This window comes from Phacochoerus africanus, chromosome 9 (genome assembly GCF_016906955.1).
Source record: "Phacochoerus africanus isolate WHEZ1 chromosome 9, ROS_Pafr_v1, whole genome shotgun sequence".
Classification (NCBI taxonomy): Eukaryota; Metazoa; Chordata; class Mammalia; order Artiodactyla; family Suidae; genus Phacochoerus; species Phacochoerus africanus.
The window spans coordinates 26,385,310-26,408,225 of record NC_062552.1 but is presented as its reverse complement, the minus strand read 5'-3'; the positions used below and the strand labels follow the sequence as shown (position 1 = coordinate 26,408,225).

Genomic DNA, 22,916 nt, shown 5'->3' with positions numbered 1-22,916 from the left:
CCATCTTGTTACCCATCATCCCGTCCAACCAGGCCCAGTGGCTGTCTTCCCTCCTCATTTGGGGTGTTTGATGGCCATCTCCCATCTAGACAACCATTCCTCTTGCTCTTCTTGGGAGGAAAGCTCCAGTCCCCGTTTTCTTCAGCATCCTCAGGACTAGACGTTGTCACAGCCTGGGGTCCAGAGAGAACCTCCTCTGGGCCCTAATGCCCCTGTCTACCCCTCTCCCTCCCCACCCCCGGGAAGGAGCAGACAGATCTCCAGGTCCCCTCCACAGCCGACAGGTTCCTGACAGAGGAATATGGGGAGGGTGGCACAGAGCCCCCAACAGGGCCCTACGATTACACCTATGGCTATGGGGACGATTATCGTGAGGAGACGGAACTTGGCCCTGCCCTCTCAGCGGAGACAGCCCACTCAGGAGCCGTAAGTGAAAGGAGCTCCTCTTCCAACCTTGACCTCCAGCAGGAGCCACAAGAATTGCTTCCTGCTGTTTTGGATTGCTGTCTGTGAGCTACTTCCCATTGGTGGTTTGCCACTTTTCTGTTCACTGAAATGTATCTGTTGCTTGAAAAGATTCCTTCATGCCTTCCTGTGCCAAATGTCTTACCCTATGACTCCTTATGGAGCCTTCTGTCCAGGGCAATTGATTTTTTTCTCTTAATCCTGTGACCACTTCCTGTCTCTCTGGTCACTTCCTGTCTCCATCAAGCTGGATTTCACAAAGCATTTGGTCCATAAACCCCTACCTTGTGTTGGTGTTCAGCCGTCTCCACCATTTCTTCTTGGTTAAAACAATTTCTTATCCACGTTGCTGCCAAATGGTCTAAGCTCCTCTGTCACATTGTCAACCCTAACGTTTCTAGCTTCCCGTCTGTCCCCTCCTGTCTTCTCCAGTCACAGCGTTCGTTCTTTTTTTTTTTTTTTTGGTCTTTTTGCCATTTCTTGGGCCGCTCCCATGGCATATGGAGGTTCCCAGGCTGGGGGTTAAATCGGAGCTGTAGCCACCAGCCTACACCACAGCCACAGCAATGCGGGATCTAAGCCACGTCTGCAACTTACATCGCAGCTCAGGGCAACGCTGGATCCTTAACCCACCGAGCAAGGCCAGGGATCGAACCTGCAACCTCAGGATTCCTAGTCAGACTCGTTTAACCACTGTGCCACGACGGGAACTCCCACAGCGTTTGTTCTGGGAACTGTGTCAGGCTGGACTGGAAGGGACTTATTATTTGTGTTGCGGCTCTAGTTTTTCATGCTGTCTTCTCTGCTGATAAGAAGCCCCTTCTTGTGTGTCTCATAAAGTTTCCATTAAGGGCCTAGATATTTATCACGGCCACTTGCTGTCTGTACTAGCCTTGCTATTTGTGTTCTCTGGAGGGATCGCCTTTCGTTGTCATGATCCATTTCCAGGAGTCACCTTCCGTCTGTTGGGTGAGTTGCTTCTCTCTCTTGGTCGTGGGAGCCATGTCGTTGTTGACCGGCCACCTCTCGGCTGCTTCCTGTGTGTCCAGCCACTTCCTGTTTATCCGGTTCGTTTTCTGGCCATCTTGGCCATGTTTCATTTTTCTTGGCCCTGGTATCGTTCTTGCTTCCAAGTGTTTGTCCCTTTGTGCGGTCTCCCAGCGTTGTGTCCCGTGTTATTAAGCCCTCCCTGTCAGCGGGGATGCTTCCTGTCCACGTCCCTTCCTCTTCTGCCTGCCCGGCACTGAGCGCTGCCCGCTCCACCTGCCCCCTCATCCCGCCCCCTTCTCTAATATCACTGCCTCAACCCGCTGCTGCCTTCCCCTCATGGCTGCTTTCTGGAAATTTAGGGTGGATCTGGGATATGGGAGAGTTTGGAAATTGATCGTTTTTGTGGTCAGGATGGAGGTAGAAGGGGGCATTTTGAAGATCTCCATTGGGAGTGGGGGGGGGGCTGCTGGTGAGTGTCCCCCATTCTCCCTCTCCGTGTCCTGGCTGTGGCCCCAGGGCTGGGGGTGGGTGTCTGCGTGGAAGTGTGGAAGAGAGGCTACTGGTGGGCTTGACGTGTAGATGAGGAATGGAGAAAAGCGTGTAGAGTCCTTTGCTGGAGAGGAACTCAGAGCACCTGGGAGGCTTGGTTCTGGGGCTTGAGTAACTATGCCCAAGAGCTGTATTTTTCCAAACACCAAGTCCAAGTGTGGGCCATCAGTGGGGACGGCTCTCCACATCTACTTCAAGTATGAACATTGAACCTCTGGGGAGTATCAAACTTATGAACCCCTTGAAATGTTAAGTACCTTTCTATGCTGTAAGGGCATATATTTTTTCTTTTCTGGGGGGAGACTCCATAGATTACATCAGATTCTCATAGGGATGCATGACCTGCCCCCTAAGCCCAAGTAAAAATCTATTCACAATCTTAGATTCTTATTTGGTGAGTTGGGGTAAAAGCGAGGAAGTTAGAGTTCCCACTGGGGCTCAGCAGGTTAAGAACCCGACATAGTGTCCGGGAGGATTCAGGTTTGATCCCTGGCCTTGCTCAGTGGGTTAAGGATCCAGTGTTGCCAGCTTAGGTCACAGATGCAGCTCGGATCCCCCGTGGCTGTGGCTGTGGCTGTGGCATAGGCAGCTGCAGCTCCAATTTGACCCCTAGGCTGGGGGCTTCCATGTGCCACAGGTGCGGCCTTGAAAAAATTAAATTAATTAATTAGTCAATTAAAAGGTGAGGAAGTCAGTATTTTCTTAAGAGTCCAAGGGAGTTTGGGGGATAAGGTGCAGTCCTCCAGAAGAGGCGTGGGAAAGTTGGGGGGGTCGAATCCCAGGAAAGAAGTTTGCAGGGAGGTGAGGAGATTGTGTATCGGTGGTGAGACTGGGAGTTGAGGGGCAGGAGCCCTGAGGTCTCCCTCCATAGGGTGGTCTCGGAGGAGGGCTGGGGGCTTAGGGGGTAGGGTCAGGGCGGTCTCCAGAGGACCTGAGACGGCCAGTGGGATGGAGGTGGTCCTGGTACCTTGGCTGCTCACGGGCCCCACTGGGGGTTACATGTGTGTCTCCCTCAGGCTGCCCGTGGACCCCGGGGGCTGAAGGGAGAGAAGGGGGAGCCTGCGGTGCTGGAACCTGTAAGTCACTCTGGTCACTGAAGAGGGGAAGGAGGCGGGGGTGCTGGCCCTATAGCCTCTGACTTTTAACCTTTAACTCCACAGGGCATGCTGGTGGAGGGGCCCCCTGGTCCAGAAGGCCCCGCGGTGAGTTCTAGCGGTGACCCCTTCGCTGCCATCCTTTGCTTCCTGCATACTTGCCCATGCCCCCCACCCCCCATGTGCCCAGCCTCCTCTCAGAACTCTGGAACGTCCTTCCAATCGAAGCTTCCCAGAGCCCCAGTTCTCTTCTGCAGAGACCACCCCTCAACCCCATACCCCTTTTCTATCTTTTTTTTTTTTGCTTTGTTTTTAGGGCTGCACCTGAGGCATATGAGGTTCCCAGGCTAGGGGTCCAGTCGGAGCTACAGCTGCCAGCCTACACCACAGCCACAGCAACACCAGATCTGAGCCACATCTGTGACCTACACCACAGCTCACGGCAACGCTGGATCCTTAACCCACTCAGCGAAGTCAGGGATTGAACCCGCAACCTCGTGGTTCTTAGATTCGTTTCCACTGCGCCACGACAGGAACTCCCCCCTTTTCTGTCTGAGTGCCCACACCTGACCCCCTTCTCATTTGTTGTCCAGGGATTGACTGGTCCCCGTGGTATCCAAGGCAACCCCGGCCCCGTTGGAGACCCGGGCGAGAGGGTATGAGAACATCCTTTGGGGCAGGGGGAGGGCTGCCGAGGAGCCTCGGGCGCCCAATGGGGGTGCCGTTCTCAGGAATTTCTCACTAGCTGGGTGATTAATGAGTGAGGGGCCGTTGCGCCCCCAGCACCCAGAAAAGAGGGCAGACTCTGGTTGGGGAGGGAAGTGGTCTAGTGTCTCACAGCCGTTTTTCTCCATGGGGTGTGGGGAGAGCTTGGGAAAGATGTAGGGAAGTCTACATTTATTTTGTCGAGGAAGAATTCAGAAGGATGCCAGGACCTAACAACGCCATGTCATCCTATCCTTCTCCTTTTCTCCCCCACTCTAGGGCCCCCCTGGCCGAGCAGGGCTCCCCGGATCAGATGGGGCCCCTGGCCCCCCTGGCACATCTCTCATGCTCCCAGTGAGTCTATCTTCTGAGCTTTGGGATGGGTTCATGGGGAGGGCAGGGGTTGTGTTGTGTCACCAAGAACCAGAGGGTCAGAAAAGCTAAGGAGGAGTCCCTTTCAATCAGTCAAAGAGATTGATCTTTGTTTTGTTTGTTTGTTTATAACTTTTTGTTTTTTGGTGTTTTTTTTTTGGCTTTTTGCCTTTTCTAGGGCCGCACCCACAGCATATGGAGGTTCCCAGGCTAGGGGTCTAATTGGAGCTATAGCTGCCGGCCTACACCAGAGCCACAGCAACGTGGGATCTGAGCTGTGTCTGTGACCTACACCACAGCTCACGGCAACGCCAGATCCTTTACCCACTGAGCAAGGCCAGGGATCGAACCCACAACCTCATGATTCCTAGTTGCATTCGTTAACCACTGCGCCATGACGGGAACACCCAAGGAGATTGATCTTTGGGATGAAGTTCTGAGGGCCTAGTGACTGAGAACCAAACGTGGATCGTCTAGAATTGGGCAGAAAATCCCCAGTTTTGGCAGGCCTAGAAGCAAAGAGGGGTCTTTAGGGAGGAAGAGGCTGGAGAGTTGGGGAGGGGGATAGGTGTCAAGTTTCTGAAAACCTCTAAGTGATTATCTGGATGCCATGGGAGATGCTGGAGGGGGCACAGGGGGAGGTTGGGAGATGGGGCAGAGATACTGGCTGAACCTCTGGCTGAGAGGGTCTCGCGGGTTTCCTGGGAGAACCTGGACCTTCTCTCCTCGCCCTGCAGTTCCGGTTTGGCAGTGGAGCGGGTGACAAGGGCCCGGTGGTGGCGGCCCAGGAGGCTCAGGCCCAGGCAATTCTGCAGCAGGCACGGGTGAGTGGGGAGGGGGGTCTTGGTGTGGGGAGGGGGCCTGGGGCGAAGGGAAGACTCTGGGAGGAGTTGGAAGGAGAGGCTGGTGTGAATGCAGGGCAGGGGGAGGTCTGGGGTGTTTGGGGGTTGAGAGGGAACTTGGGGAGCATATAGGACCGAGGAATAAAGGTCAGGAGGGCGAAGGTGAATTTGGAAAGTGGTCTGGGGTGCGCGTTCTCTGGCTGCCTCTTCATCAGCTCTGCGTCCCCCCTGCTCCCCCAGCTGGCGCTCCGCGGACCCCCTGGCCCCATGGGATACACGGGCCGCCCCGGACCCTTGGTGAGTGAGTGGATGCTGGGATAGGGGATCCTTTATTTGCGTGGGGGCATATGGAGAGTTCTGGAAAAGGACCAAGTTGAAAATTATTTCGCTTCTTTGGGGAGGACTTTGAGGCCACCAACAGGTGTGTCCTCCATCAGAGCCACCCTCTCTCCTCTCTCACAGGGTCAGCCTGGGAGCCCTGGCCTGAAAGGAGAATCTGGAGACCTAGGACCCCAGGTGACACCCCCCACCCGCCCGCCTGATCCCCAGCCCAGGGCCCTGCCCCCATCTGTGCCCACTCACCCTGCCCCTGCATCTCTCCCTCACAGGGCCCCAGAGGACCTCAGGGCCTGACGGGCCCTCCGGGCAAGGCTGGGCGAAGGGTGAGTGAGCCAGGGTAGGAGGTGGGTGGGTGGGAGATGGGAGACAGGGCACAGGGTGTGGAGGACTGTGGCCCGTGGGCTCTGACACTTCCTCTGCGCCCTCAGGGCCGGGCGGGTGCTGATGGAGCCCGAGGGATGCCCGGCGAACCTGGAGTGAAGGTAAGGCCTTCACTCTTCTCTAACGCCCCCACCCTGGACTCTTCTCTAACGCCCCCACCCCTCCATAGCTCCCGGCCCCTCCTGAGCTCATTTGTTTTCTGAGCATAACTGAGTCCCCCCCACCCCGGCTTCCTCCATGAAGCAGCCCATCCATACTCTGGACACAAGAGGGAGGGGTGGGAAGGGGGCTGGGACCTCACTTGGCTGCCTCTCTTCTCCCTAGGGTGACCGCGGTTTTGATGGACTCCCAGGGCTACCTGGGGAGAAGGGACACAGGGTGAGTATATCACAGGGTGAGTATATTGGGGGGACAGGGCGGGGTCGGAGGCAGGTCTTCCATGGAGGGGAGGGGAGGTGGGGTCTCAAGGCAAGGGAAGGAGGCTGGGGGTCCCAGCAGGCAACTGGTTAATGGAGATGGTCGGGGCCTGCCTGTGTCAGGGGTTCTGCAGCCCCCTTACCTGTCTGCCCATTTTCCAGGGTGATACCGGTGCCCAGGGCCTTCCTGGGCCCCCTGGTGAGGATGGAGAGAGGGTAAGTAGTGGGGGGTGGGGGGCTTGGTGTCGGGGAGCTCTGGGAGGTGAGGGGGCTTCATCGTGTCCTCCTCCTCCAGGGAGACGATGGCGAGATTGGGCCTCGGGGGCTGCCTGGAGAGTCCGTGAGTGTCAAGGGGGTTGGGGTGGGGGGGTGCCTGGAGGGTTGGGGTGGAGGTGGCTCTGGTGGGGGGGGTGAAGTGGGGGGGCTCTGGGGATATCAGAGGGGGGACCTGGGCATGAGAAGGGACAAATTTTCTCTCACCCACGTGTGTCCTACCTTGCTCTCACCTGAACACAGGGACCTCGAGGTCTCCTTGGCCCCAAAGGCCCACCCGGGATTCCTGGACCCCCAGTAAGTGACTGTCCCTGACCTCTGACCCTGCCCACTCCAAACCTCCCTGCTTCCTTCCCTCCCCCACCTCTAGCTCCTCCTCCCTCCCCCAGCTCCTCCCCCCTCCCCCAAGCTCTTCCTCCCTGCCCCCCCAGCCCCCCTTCAGCCTCACCCCCCGGTGCCCTGGCAGGGCCATTTGGTACAGTGCACTAAAGGCTCTGAGCAGAGCCAAAGGGAAAAAAATCCTCAAGAGAAACAAAACAAACCCCCACAAACCCACAGACCCACGCCCTGTGGCTCTGGGCCGGCTGTGTTTTCTTAGGTTTGGATGAACTGGAGGTCTGACCGCTGTGTGCCTGCCCCACCCGCCCTCCTCCGGGCCGGGCCTCGAAAAGACCTCTGGTCCCTCCAAGGCCCAGGCCCGCCTCCCAGCCTGCTCACGCCCCTCTCATGTTTCAGGGAGTCCGAGGCATGGATGGTCCCCACGGCCCCAAAGGAAGCTTGGTGAGTGATGGGCATGGAGACCCCACCTGACCCTTAGCCCCCGGGTCTCTGCCCAGGTCCTGTTCCCTTTGCCACCATTGCGAGCCCCATGCCTGTCCCTCTGGGACTCGGCTCTCTGCCCTGTTCGTTCCATCACCATCTCCCTCTGACCCCTGGCCGGGTTGTCTGTTTCTAGGGCCCCCAGGGAGAGCCAGGACCTCCTGGACAACAGGGCACTCCTGGGACCCAGGTGAGTGTCATGTCCACCCCTCCCCAACTTCAGTGACTTCTCCTGGGGGCCAGACCCAGAGGGGATAGGAAATTAAGGGTCTCAATTTCCTCAGTTAAGGGTCTCGCGGCTTATGCTCTGCCTGGGGGATGTTGGCTGGGGGGAGAGCGGCCCCCCTGGGGGTCCCCTGTGACGTCTCTCTCCCATGTCTAGGGTCTCCCTGGGCCCCAAGGTGCCGTCGGCCCTCATGGAGAGAAGGTAAGTGACTAAGTGATCCAGGGGACAGTGCAGATGCCAAGGGGGGTGTCGGGAGGGCCCCCGATGTCTGGCTGAGATCTAGCCACATTCAGACCTGACCCCTCTGGTGATCCCAAGCCTCCTCATCTGCCCGCAGGGCCCTCAAGGGAAACCAGGCCTCCCCGGCATGCCCGGCTCAGACGGACCTCCGGTGAGTGGGCCCCCACCTCCGAATTCACATTCCCCTTGACCCTCCACCCCAGCAAATGACCTCCAGTGAGTATCCATACCATGCGCCCCTTGCACTGGAGGTCACTCCTGGGGCCTGCCCATGGTCGGTCCACTTAATTAGGCCCCAGGGGCATTTGGGTTGAAGAAGTGTAGGGAGGGGTACCCGGAGGTGACACACTCTCCTTCTCCCACCCCCAGGGTCACCCTGGCAAAGAAGGTCCCCCTGGAACCAAAGGAAACCAGGTGAGATCTTCCTGCCTTCTTTCATCCCAGCCCAGACTCTGGGCCTCCCATCTTTGGGATTTCCTTGTCTCATCACGCGGCTCTGACAGTCTTCTTGGTCCCATGCCCTGTCACCCTGTCCAGGCTCCAATGTTGTCACTTCCATTTTTCCCACCCCCTGGAGTCCCTGACAGTGACACCCTGAGCCCCCCGTTATCGATGCCTCTCTTTCCTCTTCCAGGGTCCATCTGGTCCTCAGGGTCCTCTGGGATACCCAGGACCTCGAGGTGTCAAGGTAATGGACCACCGGGCTGGGAGATAAAGTCTGAGGTCAGGGGACCCAGCTGGGGCCCCAGGAGCACTCTCCTTCCAGCCCCGCCTCCCCCTTGATCTCTCTGTCTCTCTCTCCCCTCCTCTAATTCTAGGGTGTGGACGGGATTCGAGGTCTGAAAGGTCACAAGGGTGAAAAGGTGAGCCATGGGCCCCTGGCTTCCCGGGGCCTCCACCCTACCCCACACCAACCTTTCTGCCCCTCCCTTCTGCACGCCCTGCCTCCAGCTCCCGAAATGCACCCCTCCACCCACAGTCTCCAAAATCCCTCATTTTAACCCCCGAGCCTCCATCACGAGGCCTCCTCTGTCCCCATCTTTTTCAGGGCGAGGATGGCTTTCCTGGGTTCAAAGGTGACATGGGTGTGAAAGGTGACAGGGTGAGTAGAAACCCCCGCACTGCCCCCCCCAACTCGAGATGCTAATGGTCCTCCCTTTTGGAGCCCCCAGTTCCCAGCCTGTTCCCTCAATACCCTCGACCCCTCATCTCCAGTGCTGGGCTCCCTGTAGGGCCTGATCCTAGCAGGAGCAGGGCCCCGCGGTCTGAGTCCTACTGGCTCACCAGCCACAGCACTCTCCCTGCCCCGTGGGGCTCCCTGTCCTGCAGTAGCTTCTGGGACCCCCCACCAGCCCCACTCAGCCTCCCGGGGGCCTGCCTATCCTCTCAGGACTCAGCCCCCACCCCCATCGCCGTCCCTGTCCAACCCCCTCACCTGCCCACCCCTCTCACCCAGGGCGAGGTTGGAGTCCCAGGTTCCAGGGGAGAGGATGGTCCTGAGGGGCCAAAGGGACGCACTGGACCCACCGGAGACCCTGGGCCCCCCGGGCTCATGGGCGAGAAGGTGACAGGGGATGAGCAATCTGTGTCTGCGCGCTCGAGGGTGTGGTGGGGACGAGGGCCGGGGCTCTGGGGTTAGAGTGGGTGTGGGGGTGCCAACAGCTGAGGTCAGCAAGTCAGTGGAAGATGATCATGCAGCGATTATGCTCTTCCCTGCGTGTACGGTGCCTCCTAGACACGAGTGGGTTGAGGGGGGCTACGTAAGAAGTCAAGGAAAAGTCCCCGCCATGAAGTTGACAACAGGTTGATGGGGACCAGGCCTAGAGGCCATGGCAGGGTGCCTGCTGGTACAAAGCAGAGTGAAGATGTGTCCAGACTCAGAGCAGTAGGGGTTCTGAGAAGGGAGAGAGAGCAGGTGGGCTCTGACCTCTTCAGAACTAACGCTCACCAAGCCCCCACCATATGCCAGCTCTGTGTTAACTTGTCCTATGGATTCTGTGCCGGAGGCGCTGCTACGGTCCTGTTTGGCAGAGGCATCAGGAGGTGAAGATGCTAGTTAATCACCTGGCCTCTGAGGGGGCAGAGCCAGGGTTTGAGCCCAAGAAGTCAGGTTGCAGAATCCCTGCTCCCAACTGCAGCTGCACAGCCACCTTAGCAAGACGGTTCCCAAAGCCGCAGGAAGCGGGGAGCTGGGGAGGCGCAGAGCTGAGCCCAGGGGCCGAGGTGGTGTGGAGGCTTCAGGGGACTGGTCTTGGTGGAGAGAGTGTGTGCTGGGAAGATGGGGCTGAGGCTGACAGGCAGGCAGGGCCTAGAGCCCAGCGCCTGCAGGACTGGATGGAGTACAAACTTGAAGACACAGGGGAGGCAAGACTCCAGTCCTAGAGTTCGGAAAGATCCACCCTCAGAAAGGAGAGAGGACCCAGGCCAGGCAGCCCGTGGGGTGGGAAGTGAGGGGCCAGCGGCTGGGGGTTGGGTGGGGAGCGCTGCTGGGTAGGGGCTGGCTCCCGTCTCTGAGGGCTGGCGTCGTCTCCGGGGGCAGAGTGGCCTCTGTGACTCCTCTCGCTCCTAATTGCTCCCTGTCCCACCACAGGGCAAGCTGGGTGTTCCCGGTCTGCCTGGCTACCCCGGACGCCAGGGTCCCAAGGTGATTCCATGCCCCATTCATGCCCCTCCTCCTTTTCCTGACCCCTAGTTTCCGGAAACACAGACTGACAGAGCAGTGGGGGGACCCTAGGGAGCATTAAGCCCACCCCCATTCTACAGATGAGGAAACAGAGGCCCAGAAAGCACCAGGGTTTGTCCACCTAGTTCCTGGCAGAGCTGCCTCCATCCCTCTCCTGACCCCTCGGCCCTTCTCAGGCCCTCCCCATCCATGACTTCTCAATTTTTCCCCCTTCTCCATCCTCGCCAGGGGTCTCTGGGATTTCCTGGTTTCCCTGGAGCCAGTGGTGAGAAGGGAGCCCGGGTAAGCTGGGGAAGGGAGGGTGGGGAGGGAGGGGCGGCTCTGTGGGGTGTCAGGCCCTGGGTGACATGTGCTGTCTCTGCTTCATTCACCCCAGGGCCTCTCGGGGAAACCCGGGCCTCGGGGAGAACGTGGCCCCACGGTGAGTGCAGGGGGGGAGACGAGCCTCTCCAGGTCCAAGGGGGATGCTTTGGGATTTTTCTGACTCCTCCCTTCTCTCCCCTCTAGGGTCCACGGGGTCAGCGGGGACCCCGAGGCGCCACTGGGAAGTCTGGAGCCAAGGTTAGTGGTCTTGGCAGAGCCAAGCCCAGCTCCCCTCAGCTCCTCTGGTCTCAGGGATGCTCGAAAGCAACTCCTCTCACTTTCTGTTTCCCCCACAGGGAACATCTGGTGGTGATGGTCCCCACGGGCCCCCCGGAGAGAGGGTGAGTATGGCTGGAGCGCCCCAGGGACCTGAGCGCAGCCAGGTCCCTCTCACCTGGGGAGGAAGCTGTGTCCCTTGCCCCACGCCTGCCCCCACTCCCCAACCCTGTTCTCCTGACTCAACCCAGCTCTGCCTCTAGGGTCTCCCTGGACCTCAGGGCCCCAACGGATTTCCTGGCCCCAAAGGACCTCCGGTAAGCTGACCTCTGACCTCGGACTCACCTTGGTTCCATGAGTCCTTCTTCTCCATCCCCCTTCCCAGCCTAGAGTTCACCTGACATCTGAACCATTTCTAGGGTCCCCCTGGGAAGGACGGGCTGCCGGGACACCCGGGCCAGAGAGGAGAAGTGGTAAGTGGTGCCCCAGCCCCTGGGACCTTCATTCCAGAGCCACCTGGAAGGTCCACCAGGAAGGTCCTGACAGAGGGCAGCGCATCCCTGTGCTGCTCAGACCACAGCCAAGGATCGGTGGTGACCCTACCCCTCCTTCGGGAGCCTGGGTCCACCCCCCAGTGTCCCTGCCTGACCATGTGTTCTGACCGCTCTCTCCTTTCTTCCTCGCTCAGGGTTTCCAAGGAAAGACCGGCCCCCCGGGCCCCCCGGGAGTGGTGGGACCCCAGGTAGGTCTGCCTCCTGGAGAGAAAGGACCCCGGACTCTGGAGTTAGTCTCTCTGCCTCTCTTCTCCCTTTTTCCAACCACACCCCCTGCCCTTCTTTGCCCCACCTGGAACCCCGGGGCTGGGGTGAATGGTACAGACTGGGATTTGGAGCCAGAATTCCAGATTTCAGTCTGATTCCTGGACCAGTTCGCATCTTCTCACATCTTGGAGAAGAAGAAGTTCCCAGCAGGGACACAAGGTGGTGTGGTTACTCCACACTGGGGAATAAAACCAGCGCAGAGGCCCAGGAGAGCCCCAGGAATTTCCCAGAGGGGTTCTAGAGCAGAGTATTTTAAAGGGGGCCACAGTGAGTTGGAGGGTCTGAGATTGGAGTCTCTCTGCCTCTTTCCCAGGGAGCCGCAGGAGAAACCGGGCCCATGGGCGAGCGAGGTCACCCAGGCCCCCCGGGCCCCCCTGGAGAGCAGGGACTGACTGGAACAGCTGGAAAAGAAGGAACGAAGGTCAGTAAGGGGTCTGGCAGAGGGGAACTTGGGGAACCAGGGTTGGGGGGCTGAAGGGAAGAGGCAATTGCAGATTTGAGAGGGCTGAGATCCATCTGCCCAATTGGGGAGCATGGCTGTGGCTCATCACTTCTGTTTCCTTTTAGGGGGACCCCGGTCCCCCTGGAGCCCCAGGAAAGGATGGTCCTGCTGGTCTGAGGGGCTTCCCAGGAGAGAGGGGCCTTCCTGGCACTGCGGTGAGTGTGACCCCAACCCCACTGCCCATAACAAGTCATCGCATCCTGTCACCCCTCAGTGTCGCCCTCTCTCCTATCTCCCCGACCCTCATCCTGGACCCCTATGCCTGTGACATCCCACCTGGCCGTCTCATGTCTATTGCCTCGATCTCTGGTTCATAGGGTGGACCTGGTTTGAAGGGAAATGAAGGTCCAGCTGGTCCCCCCGGCCCTGCGGTGAGTCTGGGGTCCCTGGGAGGTAGGGGGGAGGAACGAGGAATGAGGGTGGGTGAGAGGCATCTGGATTTCGGCGGTGCTGGGACCTGGGCAGAGGGGGTCTAGGGTCAGCCAGAGGGCATCTGATTTGGGACCTTCTGCTGAGGTCACGGTCAGGGGTCCTTTGTGTGGGTGGGCTGTGGTCTCCTCCGTGGGTGTCTGACTCTTATCTCCTGTCTCAGGGCTCTCCTGGGGAGCGAGGTGCAGCAGGATCTGGGGGACCCATTGGCCCCCCAGGGCGCCCAGGACCACAGGGCCCTCCTGGAGCAGCAGGAGAGAAAGGCGTCCCGGTGAGCGTTCGGTCCCTGGGGAGATGCTGGGAGATGTCTGGGAGCTGATGAGTTACAGGGTGTGGGGTGGGGGGTGGGGGAAGGGTTCTCCTAGGGACATTTGAGGGTGAAGGCCGTCTCCAGTTCATGACTCCTTTCTCCATTTCCCACAGGGGGAGAAAGGCCCCATCGGTCCTACTGGCCGCGATGGGGTGCAGGGTCCAGTGGGGCTTCCTGGTCCTGCTGGACCCCCAGGTGTGGCAGGAGAGGATGGAGACAAGGTGAGGGAGCCCGCAGACCCTGGGCTCGATCTTCTTTCCGGATGAGATGGCCGATGTGGGCCTGGGCCCCAATCCCTGCCTTATTGTCCCCCCACAGCAGCCACTGCTTTCTCTGATGTCTCCTTCTCCTCCCAGGGTGAGGTGGGCGACCCTGGACAGAAGGGCGCTAAAGGGAACAAGGGCGAGCATGTAAGTGTCCGCTCCCTTAACTCCTCACCCACGGCCTTTAACCTCATCCCTACCTGGTCTCTCCCCTTGTCTTGGTATCTCTGACTCCGTGTCCCCCCCCCCCAGGGCCCTCCTGGACCCCCTGGGCCCCTTGGTCCTGTGGGGCAGCCTGGAGCAGCGGTGAGTGACCCATGTCCTGCCTACAGCTCCTAGTCTGTCCTCAGTTCCCCTCTGCCCTTGGCCATGGGGGCGGGAGAGGGGGTCTCTGGGCCTGGTGCCCAGCTCAGTGTGGGGCTTGTAGATAGAAAACACCTAACCCACGGCCATCTCTGTGTCCTTGTCCTTGGCCCCTCCACCTCAGGGGGCAGATGGGGAGCCCGGTGCTCGGGGTCCCCAGGGGCACTTTGGTGCCAAAGGTGACGAAGGAACAAGAGGATTCAATGGGCCTCCAGGACCCATTGGTCTGCAGGTGAGTTGGGGGTGGAGACGGGGGCTGAGAGGTGGGGTCACGATGGCGCTGATGACTGCCCAGCCCCCCACCAGCCCCCGGGAGGTGGGGACAGAGGACTGGGTCAGGGGGCCTGTGGGGTCTGAGGGGGAGGGAACTGGGGAGTCCAACTGCCTAGGGCTCTGCTTCGGGTGGCTTGGTCACCTGAGTCTGTGCCGTGTTTACCCATCTGTGCAGGGTTTGCCAGGCCCCTCAGGGGAGAAGGGAGAGACAGGAGACGTGGGCCCTATGGTGAGTGGGACCCCATTGATGAGGTGTGACCCCGACAGATTCCTGCCCCATCTGCTGGTCACCCCCTCATCCATCAGGCCCCATCCCAGCAGCCTGCTGCACTGGCCCCACAGCTCCCTGCACTCTGTTCCCGCCTGGCTGCCTCCCTCCCCAAACCCCCCCAGCAGCCCGCCTTGCCTGCCCTCCTCCATTCATGGGCCTGCAGGGCCCTCTCACTTCCTTCCTGTCTCCTGTGTATTTGTTTCTCTCCAGGGACCACCGGGCCCCCCAGGACCTCGAGGCCCAGCTGGACCCAACGGAGCTGATGTGAGTGCTCTTGGCCCCTTGTCCCTTCAGATCAGTGTGGATGTCCCCTGCCTCCCTTTCTCCAGACTGTAAGCCCTCATCTAGATGCCAAGAGAAGCCGCTGGACCCTGGGAAGGCCTCCCACTGTCTCACTGCTGTGACCTCAGGCCCTTGTCCAGGCCCCACCCCCACAGGGCACCCCCTCCCCTAAGCAATGATCTCTATTTCTGTTCTCCTTCCAGGGTCCGCAAGGCCCCTCAGGAGGTGTTGGGAACCTGGGTCCCCCTGGAGAGAAGGTACCGGAAAGGGGCCCATGGATGGTCCAGGGGGAATGAGGGTTGGACTTCTGCCACTGTCGGGGGGAGGGGCAAAAAGCCAGGTGAGGGATATCAGGTTTGGGGGTGGGGGGAGGAGGGTTTTGACCCAGTGTCCTTGCAGGGGGAGCCAGGAGAGTCGGGATCTCCGGGAGTCCAGGGCGAGCCCGGTGTCAAGGTGAGTGGTAGCTCTGAGGCCCTGCTCCCCAATCCCCTTCACCCCTCCCCCACTCTTCCTGTGACCTCCTGGAGCTGGAAGTCCTTCAAAACCCAAGTCTGGGGAGTTCCTGTTGTGGCTTAGCAGTAATGAAGCTAACTAATAGCCACAGGGACACAGGTTTCATCCCTAGTCCCCATCAGTGGGTTAAGGATCCAGCATTGCCATGAGAGGTGGTGTAGGTCATAGATGCAGCTTGGATCCCAAGTTGCTGTGGCTGTGGCGTAGGCAGGCAGCTGCAGCTCTGATTAGACCCCTAGCCTGGGAACCTCCAAATGCCATGGGTACAGCCATAGAGAACAAAACATAAACAAAACAAAAAAAACCCCGCAGTCTCTGCTCTTGGCCATTCTCTTTGGGGGCCGGTCCCCAGATCTGAGGGAGCCCTGCCCCCCTTTTCCTTGAAGGGAAGAAGGGCCAGGGACTCCTCCATGGGCTTGATTTTCTGTGTGCTCGCCAATGTCACCAAGGGCACAAGGGGAAGGATGAAGGTGTCTTGGAAGCAGGGTCTGCCCCCTCAATCTTCAACACCTCATCTGTACCCTCCACTCATCTTTCAGGGTCCACGCGGTGAGCGTGGGGAGAAAGGAGAGTCGGGGCAGCCCGGAGAGGCAGGACCACCAGGGCCTAAAGGCCCCACGGGAGACGATGGCCCCAAAGGGAACCCCGTGAGTTTGGGGGGAGGGGCTATGAGGGGGCCCCGGGAATGGGAGACCTGGTGTGTGTGAGTGGGAGGCTCTTGGCGTGTGGGGGATGCCTGGGAGGAAGGCTTTGGGAATGGGGTCCCCGGGGAGGGGTGTACAGGGTCTAGGACCCAAAGAGAGAGGAAGTAAGAGCAGCTCTCCAGTTAATCACCTGAAAGCATTTGAGGGGCTCCAGTGCAGGCGGGGGCAGGAGTGGTGCAGGAGAGCCTCTTCTTAGGGTGATGGCCACTGCCTGCAGAGGGGAGCGTGTGGCATGTGCCCGTGGGGTCTGCTGGCTCTGCATGGGCTTACGGGGGCATGACCCTGACCCTCAGTTTCCCTCTGGATTAGGGTCCTGTTGGTTTTCCTGGTGACCCTGGGCCTCCTGGAGAAGCTGGCCCCCGGGTGAGTATCACTCGGGGAGGGGAAGGGGCGAGGGGTGGTCTGTAGCACAGGGCCTCTGAGTGGCTGAGGGGCCTGGGCGTGGGAACCGGGGGGTGTGGCAGGCCAGGTGGAAGGATGGGAGGATGGGCAGTTTGGGGGTGATGCCAACCAGATGAAGGGCCCCCCTCTGACCCTGCTTCATCCCTGCAGGGCCAGGATGGTGCTAAGGGGGACCGCGGAGAGGATGGAGAGCCAGGACAGCCTGTGAGTGACCAGCGACCCCTCCCCCATCACTGAGCACAGGCCCTCAGACGGGTGTCCCCTCTAAGATGCCTCACACCTGAGGGGCCCCTCACCCACCCTATTCCTCCCTCTGTAGGGATCCCCTGGTCCCACTGGGGAGAATGGACCTCCTGGACCACTTGGAAAGCGGGTAAGCGAGGCGGACCCCGGGGGGCTTGGGGGGCAGTCCTTGGGCAGGCTGGGTGGAGGTTGGGGCAATGGCAGGAGGGAGGGAGGGAGGTGCCTGGTGTCCAGGTTGCCCTTGGGTTGGGGTGTGTTATGTGTGTGAGCACCTGTTTATCAGTGCGCCGTGTATATGTGGGCATATTTGTTTCTGAGTTTGGTGTGTGTGTTCTGTACATTCTGGCCAGGGGTGGTGGTGTCTACCAGCCAATTGGAGGGAGGGGTGCTGGCTTACCTGCTGAGCCAGGGGTTAACCCTTTAGTTGCTGGAGTAGGAGGTGGAGCACTAGGTGGTGTGTGGGCCAGAGGCTCTTCACCAAATGCACAGAACTACTTGGTGTTTTAACAGCTGGCACCACTGTAACAGCTCTCACATCTCTGAGTTGGCCTCTGTGATTGTACCTGTGCCTGCATGTGTGAGTGTACATGTGTGTACAAGCGTGTGTGTGTGTGTTGTGTGTGTGTGTGTGTGTGTGTGTGCGCACGCGCGCGCGCGCACCAGCAGGGCAGGAAGACGGAGGGAGGTGAGCCTAGCTGCTCACTGCCGCCTCCATGCCTCCCCCGTGTCCCCCGCCTGCTGCAGGGTCCTGCCGGTACCCCTGGCCCTGAGGGGCGACAAGGAGAGAAAGGCGCCAAGGTGAGGGGGAGGCTGCCCTGGATGCTGGAACATTCCTCCCACCTGCCCGCCCCTCTTGCTCCTCCCTGTCCTGTCTCCAGACGCCTACCCCACATCCACTTCCTCCACGTCAAGCCCCCTGTGGGAACGGGGGTCCCTGCACTTCTTCCTGCCCTGAGGCCCTGGGGGTTTGACCCTCCATCCACCTTGGACCCCTGCCCCGACCCCCGCCCCTCCTCTGCCCTTTAGGACATGTTTCTTGTGTGTGTTTCAGGGGGATCCCGGTGCTGTGGGCGCCCCGGGAAAGACAGGCCCCGTGGGTCCTGCAGGCCCGGCAGGAAAACCTGGTCCTGATGGTCTGCGGGGGCTCCCGGGCTCAGTGGTAAGTCACGGAGTGGAGGGGCCTTGCTGGGGGTGGGGAGGGGCATGGTTCGGGGACGCTCCTTCTGACTTCTGTGGTCCCCTCAATTCTGTAGGGTCAGCAAGGCCGTCCTGGGGCCACGGGCCAGGCCGGGCCTCCAGGTCCTGTGGTGAGTGACTGTGGTTGGGTAGGGTGAGGGGGGCACCCCGGGGCAGGGGGCAGCGAGCTGGCGCCCTGGAGGGGGTGGGAAGTGGTGGGGAGAGAGTGGTCCCACTTCCCCTGGAGAGGGTGACCTCCTGTCTCCCCACAGGGACCCCCAGGGCTTCCTGGTCTCCGGGGCGATACTGGGGCCAAGGGAGAGAAGGTGAGTGACAGCATGTGGCCAGGTGTCCCTCCCTTCAGCCTCACCCCTGATACTTCTGGGGACCCCTGTGCTCTTGGGGGGCCCTAGGGATGGCTGTGGCACCCCCACTCTTTCCTCAGACCCCTGCCCAAGTCCCTCTCTTGTCTTCTGGGCTCTGACCCCTGTGGTTCTCCTTCTCCCCATTCATGCGTCCCCCCCGACCACCTGTCCCCTTTTCCAGGGTCACCCAGGTCTCATCGGGCTGATCGGCCCCCCTGGGGAGCAGGGAGAGAAGGGTGATCGAGGACTTCCTGGGCCTCAGGGCTCCACTGGACAGAAGGGAGAGACAGTGAGTAGAGAGCGTGGTCCTGGGAGGTCTGGGCTGGGGGACGCGTGCTGGGGGTGGAGACCCAGCTGCGGGGTGGGGGGTGGGAGGGGAGGAGGAGGATGCTGAACCGGCCCCCTCCCCTTCCTAGGGCATCCCAGGAGCATCTGGCCCTATTGGTCCTGGAGGGCCCCCCGGCCTCCCTGTGAGTACCCCATCTGTTCCTCCACTAAAGCCTCTAAACCCCACGGCTCCCCCCTCCATAATCCCCCCAGTGGTTTCCATGGCAACCGCCAGCCTAATAAGCCTAGACCCCAGTGTTCCCCATATGTTCTTGCACCTGCAGTGTTTCTACCCCTACCCTCCCGGGGCCTCCCGAATGTCCCCATGTTCCCTCGTGCCTGCTCCTCCTGTGGTAGCCCCGTGACCCTGCCTCTCCAGCTCCTCCCAGTCCCAACGTTCCCCTGTGGTGACCCCCTCCTCCTTGTTCCTCATTTCACAGGGACCTGCTGGCCCCAAAGGAGCCAAAGGAGCCACGGTGAGTGACCCCCAGCCAGCTCTGACCTCGCCCCCGTCCCCACAGTGGGACTCAACCCCGTCTCTCCAAGACAAACATCCTCCCCCTCACCCCCCGCCCCCGGACACTGACCGTGATCTTGTGCTTGACCTCCCGACCCCTCCATGACCTCATTTACTCCTTCGGCAGGGCCCGGCCGGACCCAAGGGAGAGAAGGGCGTCCAGGGCCCTCCAGGCCACCCAGTGAGTTACAAGTCATGGTCCCTCCCTGTCTGGGTGGTCTCGGCTTCACCCTCATACCGACCTCACCCTCACCTTCTGTGCCTCCCCTCAGGGCCCCCCAGGCGAGGTGATCCAGCCCCTGCCCATCCAGATGCCCAAGAAGACGCGGCGCTCAGTGGACGGCAGCCGTCTGATGCAGGAAGATGAGGCCATGCCGACTGGGGGTGCCCCGGGCAGTCCCGGGGGGCTGGAGGAGATCTTTGGCTCACTGGACTCCCTTCGGGAGGAGATTGAGCAGATGAGGCGGCCCATGGGGACCCAGGACAGCCCAGCTCGCACCTGCCAGGACCTGAAGCTCTGCCATCCAGAGCTCCCTGACGGTCAGTCAGCCTCCTGGACAAGGCCTGCTGCCACCAGCGTGGATGTGAACAAGCAGAGTGGATGCCAGGGGTCTCGGGGAACATGTTGGGTAGGGGTGAGAGGTGAAGGGCTTGGAACAGCAGCTCTTTACCAATCGGCTCAGAAATATTTCAATATTTAGCAACAGATGTAGTTGGTCCTAGGAGGCTTATCAGCTCCTTATCCGCCCTGTGTCTACAGGAACAGACAAACATACACTCACGTACACACACGCTTGTGTTGACACACATGGACGCGTGTGCAAACCCACAACCACATTTTGTTCCAATACAAGGGTGTCAGCGCTCCTCCCTCCTTCCGTCGGGAGCCTGGGGTGCTGCTGGGGGAGGGGCATCAGAGATGGGGGGAAGGAGATGATGGGGGGGAGGGGAGATGATGAGGGGGTGGGAGATGACGAGGGAAACAGGAGTGGACCAGGCTGGGCTGCCGGGAACGGAGGACAGGGAGGCTATGAGTCGCGGGACGGCTGGTGGGAGCAGTGGGAGGGACATGGGGAAAGAGCATCTTGGAGCAGGGACCTCAGGCCCTGACCCTCCTCTCCTCGTCCCTGGACAGGAGAGTACTGGGTGGACCCCAACCAGGGCTGTGCCCGCGACGCCTTCCGGGTTTTCTGCAACTTCACCGCAGGAGGGGAAACCTGTGTGACGCCCAGGGATGACGTCACGCAGGTGAGAGCTGGCCCCCCAGAGGAGCCCCCATCCGGACCCAGGGGCTTCGGAGTTTACAAGTTCCCTTGACCCTGCAGAGCCGGCTGACCCTCCATCCCTCGACTCCGATTCCCCTCGCCCTCCCCACCTTGTCCCCTGCCCTTGACAACCCAGGACAAACGTTTGCCTTCCCTTCAGCCCAGGCCTCTGGCTCCCACTCTGGCCCCTGGTTTCTCCCCCAGCCCTTTCCCCCCACCCATCCCCCTGCTCAGCACACGGGCCCAGCCGCCCTGTCCCCACCCCTGACCCAGCCTCTCTCCTGCCAGTTCTCCTACGTGGACTCCGGAGGCTCCCCGGTGGGTGTGGTCCAGCTCACCTTCCTGCGGCTGCTCAGCGTCTCGGCCCACCAGGACGTGTCCTACCCGTGCTCTTCCGGGGAGGCCCAGGATGGTGCCCTGAAGCTCCGGGGGGCCAACGAGGATGAGCTGAGTCCAGAGACCAGCCCCTATGTCAAGGAATTCAGGGACGGCTGTCAGGTGGGAACGGGGGCAGCTGGATAGGGGCGCATCCTGGACTTGGGCAGGAGGAAGGCGGTGGAAAGACCCTTGGGCGTGGGCGGGAGCACGAGCAGGAGCCCAGTCTCCTGAGCCTCCTGGTCAGATATGCCTGCGGGAGCTCAGACGGGGTTGGGGGGACATGGAAGGTGGGGTTCATGCAAGCTGCTAAGCACATTTATACAGGTTGTCCAGCAGAGGCACACGGGGGTGGAAACACCGTCCCCTCTCGATGAAGGCACAGGGGTACAGGGACACCGCCAATCCATACATTCATCCCCAGAGTCTCCTGAGGAGGGTCACATAGGTACACACACACGGAATCACATCAGCTATCATCACACAGTTACACCCACGAATTTACTTATATACACCCCTACGGAGTCACATAGACTCACGCAACTGCTACAGACATGATCTCAAAGACAAACCCAGGAGTTCCCATCGTGGCTCAGTGGTTAACAAATCCAACTAGGAACGATGAGGTTGTGGGTTCGATCCCTGGCCTTGCCCAGGATCTGGTGTTGCCGTCAGCTGTGGTGTAGGTTGTAGTCATAGCTTGGATCTGGCTTTGCTGTGGCTGTGGCATAGGCTGGCAGCTACAGCTCTGATTGGACCCCTAGCCTGGGAACCTCCATATGACATGTGTAAGGCCCTAAAAAGACGAAAAGCAAAAAAAAAAAAAAAGACAAACCCAAAGCTGCACAGACTGACTCAGGGTGCATGAGTGTGTGCATGCATACACAGGCACGGGCACACACACATATATACAGCCTTCACAGCTTTTCCCAATCCTGACTCTCTGGAAGAAAATTTAGCAAAGTCTGAACATGTGACATGGATGAAGGGAACAGCATCTCAGGGTGCTCAGAGGAGAGGCAAGCCTGGGCCTGAAGTTGGGGGGTCCACAGGCCATATGTGTCTCCCCCACACTCACCCTTCTCTCTCTTGTGTCTCCCTCTCAAGACACAGCAAGGCCGGACGGTGCTGGAAGTTCGAACACCTGTGCTGGAGCAGCTGCCAGTGCTGGACGCCTCCTTCTCAGACCTGGGGGCGCCCCCGAGGCGGGGAGGGGTGCTGCTGGGGCCTGTCTGCTTCATGGGCTAGGACCTCCTCCTCTGTCTGACCCTGTCCGTCGAAACCAGGCCCACCTGGAATCCCACAGCCTCCGCTCTGTGCCACCTCGCAGGAGGGCTCCTCACCATCTAGGGGGCCTTGGGCCAGGGCACCGAGGGCCTCCTGGTCAGGGGCAGTCCCGGGGAGGGGTGCACCGGGGGCTCACTGCCCTCCCACCTGGAGCCTGTGCCCTGTTCAACAGCTGAGACCCTTATTTAAAAATTTACCTCCCAATCACCCCAAACAAGTGGAAGAGAAGAGAAAGGACACTGTGTATTTTGTATTTAAAAGTAATTATATTAATTATTTAAAGAGTGGAAAACAAAATAACAAAAAAGATAAAGAGAGAAATGCCAACAAAGACCAGCAGACTTTGGAGACAGGGCTCTCCAGGGTGAGCGCCGGCACCCTCATCCTTGCCTCAGGGCCTTCCTCAGTGACAGTGGGGAGTTGGGGGCTGAGCCCCACCTCCCTTGCACCCCACCTGCAGCACCCACTGTGAACGCTGGAAGATATGGTCTCCTTTGTCTCAGGGCTCTGCCTCTCTCTGCCCAGGGTGGGGCTCTCTCATCTCTACCTACCAGGCATTTGGCTCCCTGACCCATGTACCTGCTGTCTCTCACTTGGTCGGGGGCTTGCGGCAAGTGCCTGCTCCTTGGGGACCTGGCCACACCCCCAGGGGAGTCATGGAATAGGGAGGGGTGTGTGCAGGGCCTGGGTTCATTCAGAGACTGTTAAAATATTGAAACATTGACACTCTTCCATAGTAGGTGGGAAATCGCCATGGCCCTGAGTCCCCTGTCCCCACCCCCAAGTATCCCACTGCCACCCTGGCCACCCCTGTCCCTCCCCCGGGCACCCCTTCACGTTCCCTGATCCTGTAGTAAAAGGTTAATGTGTGGCATATGGATGGAAGGCACTCCCAGGACCTTGTCTACACTATGACCTGCGTCCATTCTAACTGATGGTTAAAAAATGTGATTGTCCCCTCCTGGGGTGTATGTGTGTGGCACTTGTGTTGTTATTTCAATCCCCACCTCAACCCTCATTCAACAACACCCCTTCTTCCCGGCTGAGCTGCTACCAGACATGGATGGCTTAATCCTTATTCCCTGGAGGTCCTGTCCAGTTGGGGTGTCAGGGCACAGAGAGAGTTCCTAAAGCCTGGATGACAAGTACAGAATGTCAAACAGACACCTAGTGATGCCAGGTGAGGGCCCAGGGTTCTGCCAGAGCTGGTGCTGGATTGGTTCAGTGTGAGGGTGTGCCTGCCCTCTCCGATTTC

General features: G+C 59.8%; 1 protein-coding gene across 1 annotated transcript; it reads left to right on the top strand.

Annotated features, from left to right (window-relative positions):
* Positions 1-237: 237 nt before the first annotated feature.
* Positions 238-21,890, top strand: COL11A2 (collagen type XI alpha 2 chain; the record flags this gene model as incomplete). Its single annotated transcript, XM_047797449.1, has 59 exons — positions 238-426; positions 3,021-3,080; positions 3,165-3,206; positions 3,692-3,754; positions 4,083-4,157; positions 4,913-4,999; positions 5,258-5,314; positions 5,480-5,533; positions 5,626-5,679; positions 5,785-5,838; positions 6,062-6,115; positions 6,316-6,369; positions 6,449-6,493; positions 6,670-6,723; positions 7,162-7,206; positions 7,382-7,435; positions 7,628-7,672; positions 7,809-7,862; positions 8,081-8,125; positions 8,346-8,399; positions 8,530-8,574; positions 8,760-8,813; positions 9,168-9,275; positions 10,302-10,355; positions 10,623-10,676; positions 10,771-10,815; positions 10,902-10,955; positions 11,054-11,098; positions 11,237-11,290; positions 11,393-11,446; positions 11,662-11,715; positions 12,108-12,215; positions 12,362-12,451; positions 12,614-12,667; positions 12,889-12,996; positions 13,149-13,256; positions 13,392-13,445; positions 13,551-13,604; positions 13,786-13,893; positions 14,110-14,163; positions 14,416-14,469; positions 14,691-14,744; positions 14,887-14,940; positions 15,540-15,647; positions 16,014-16,067; positions 16,257-16,310; positions 16,426-16,479; positions 17,094-17,147; positions 17,401-17,508; positions 17,603-17,656; positions 17,798-17,851; positions 18,072-18,179; positions 18,307-18,360; positions 18,658-18,693; positions 18,862-18,915; positions 19,007-19,274; positions 19,870-19,982; positions 20,288-20,497; positions 21,482-21,890. Coding segments are annotated over 59 exons (4,284 nt in total), but the record flags the coding sequence as incomplete, so codon positions are not given.
* Between the last annotated feature and the right edge of the window lie 1,026 nt (positions 21,891-22,916).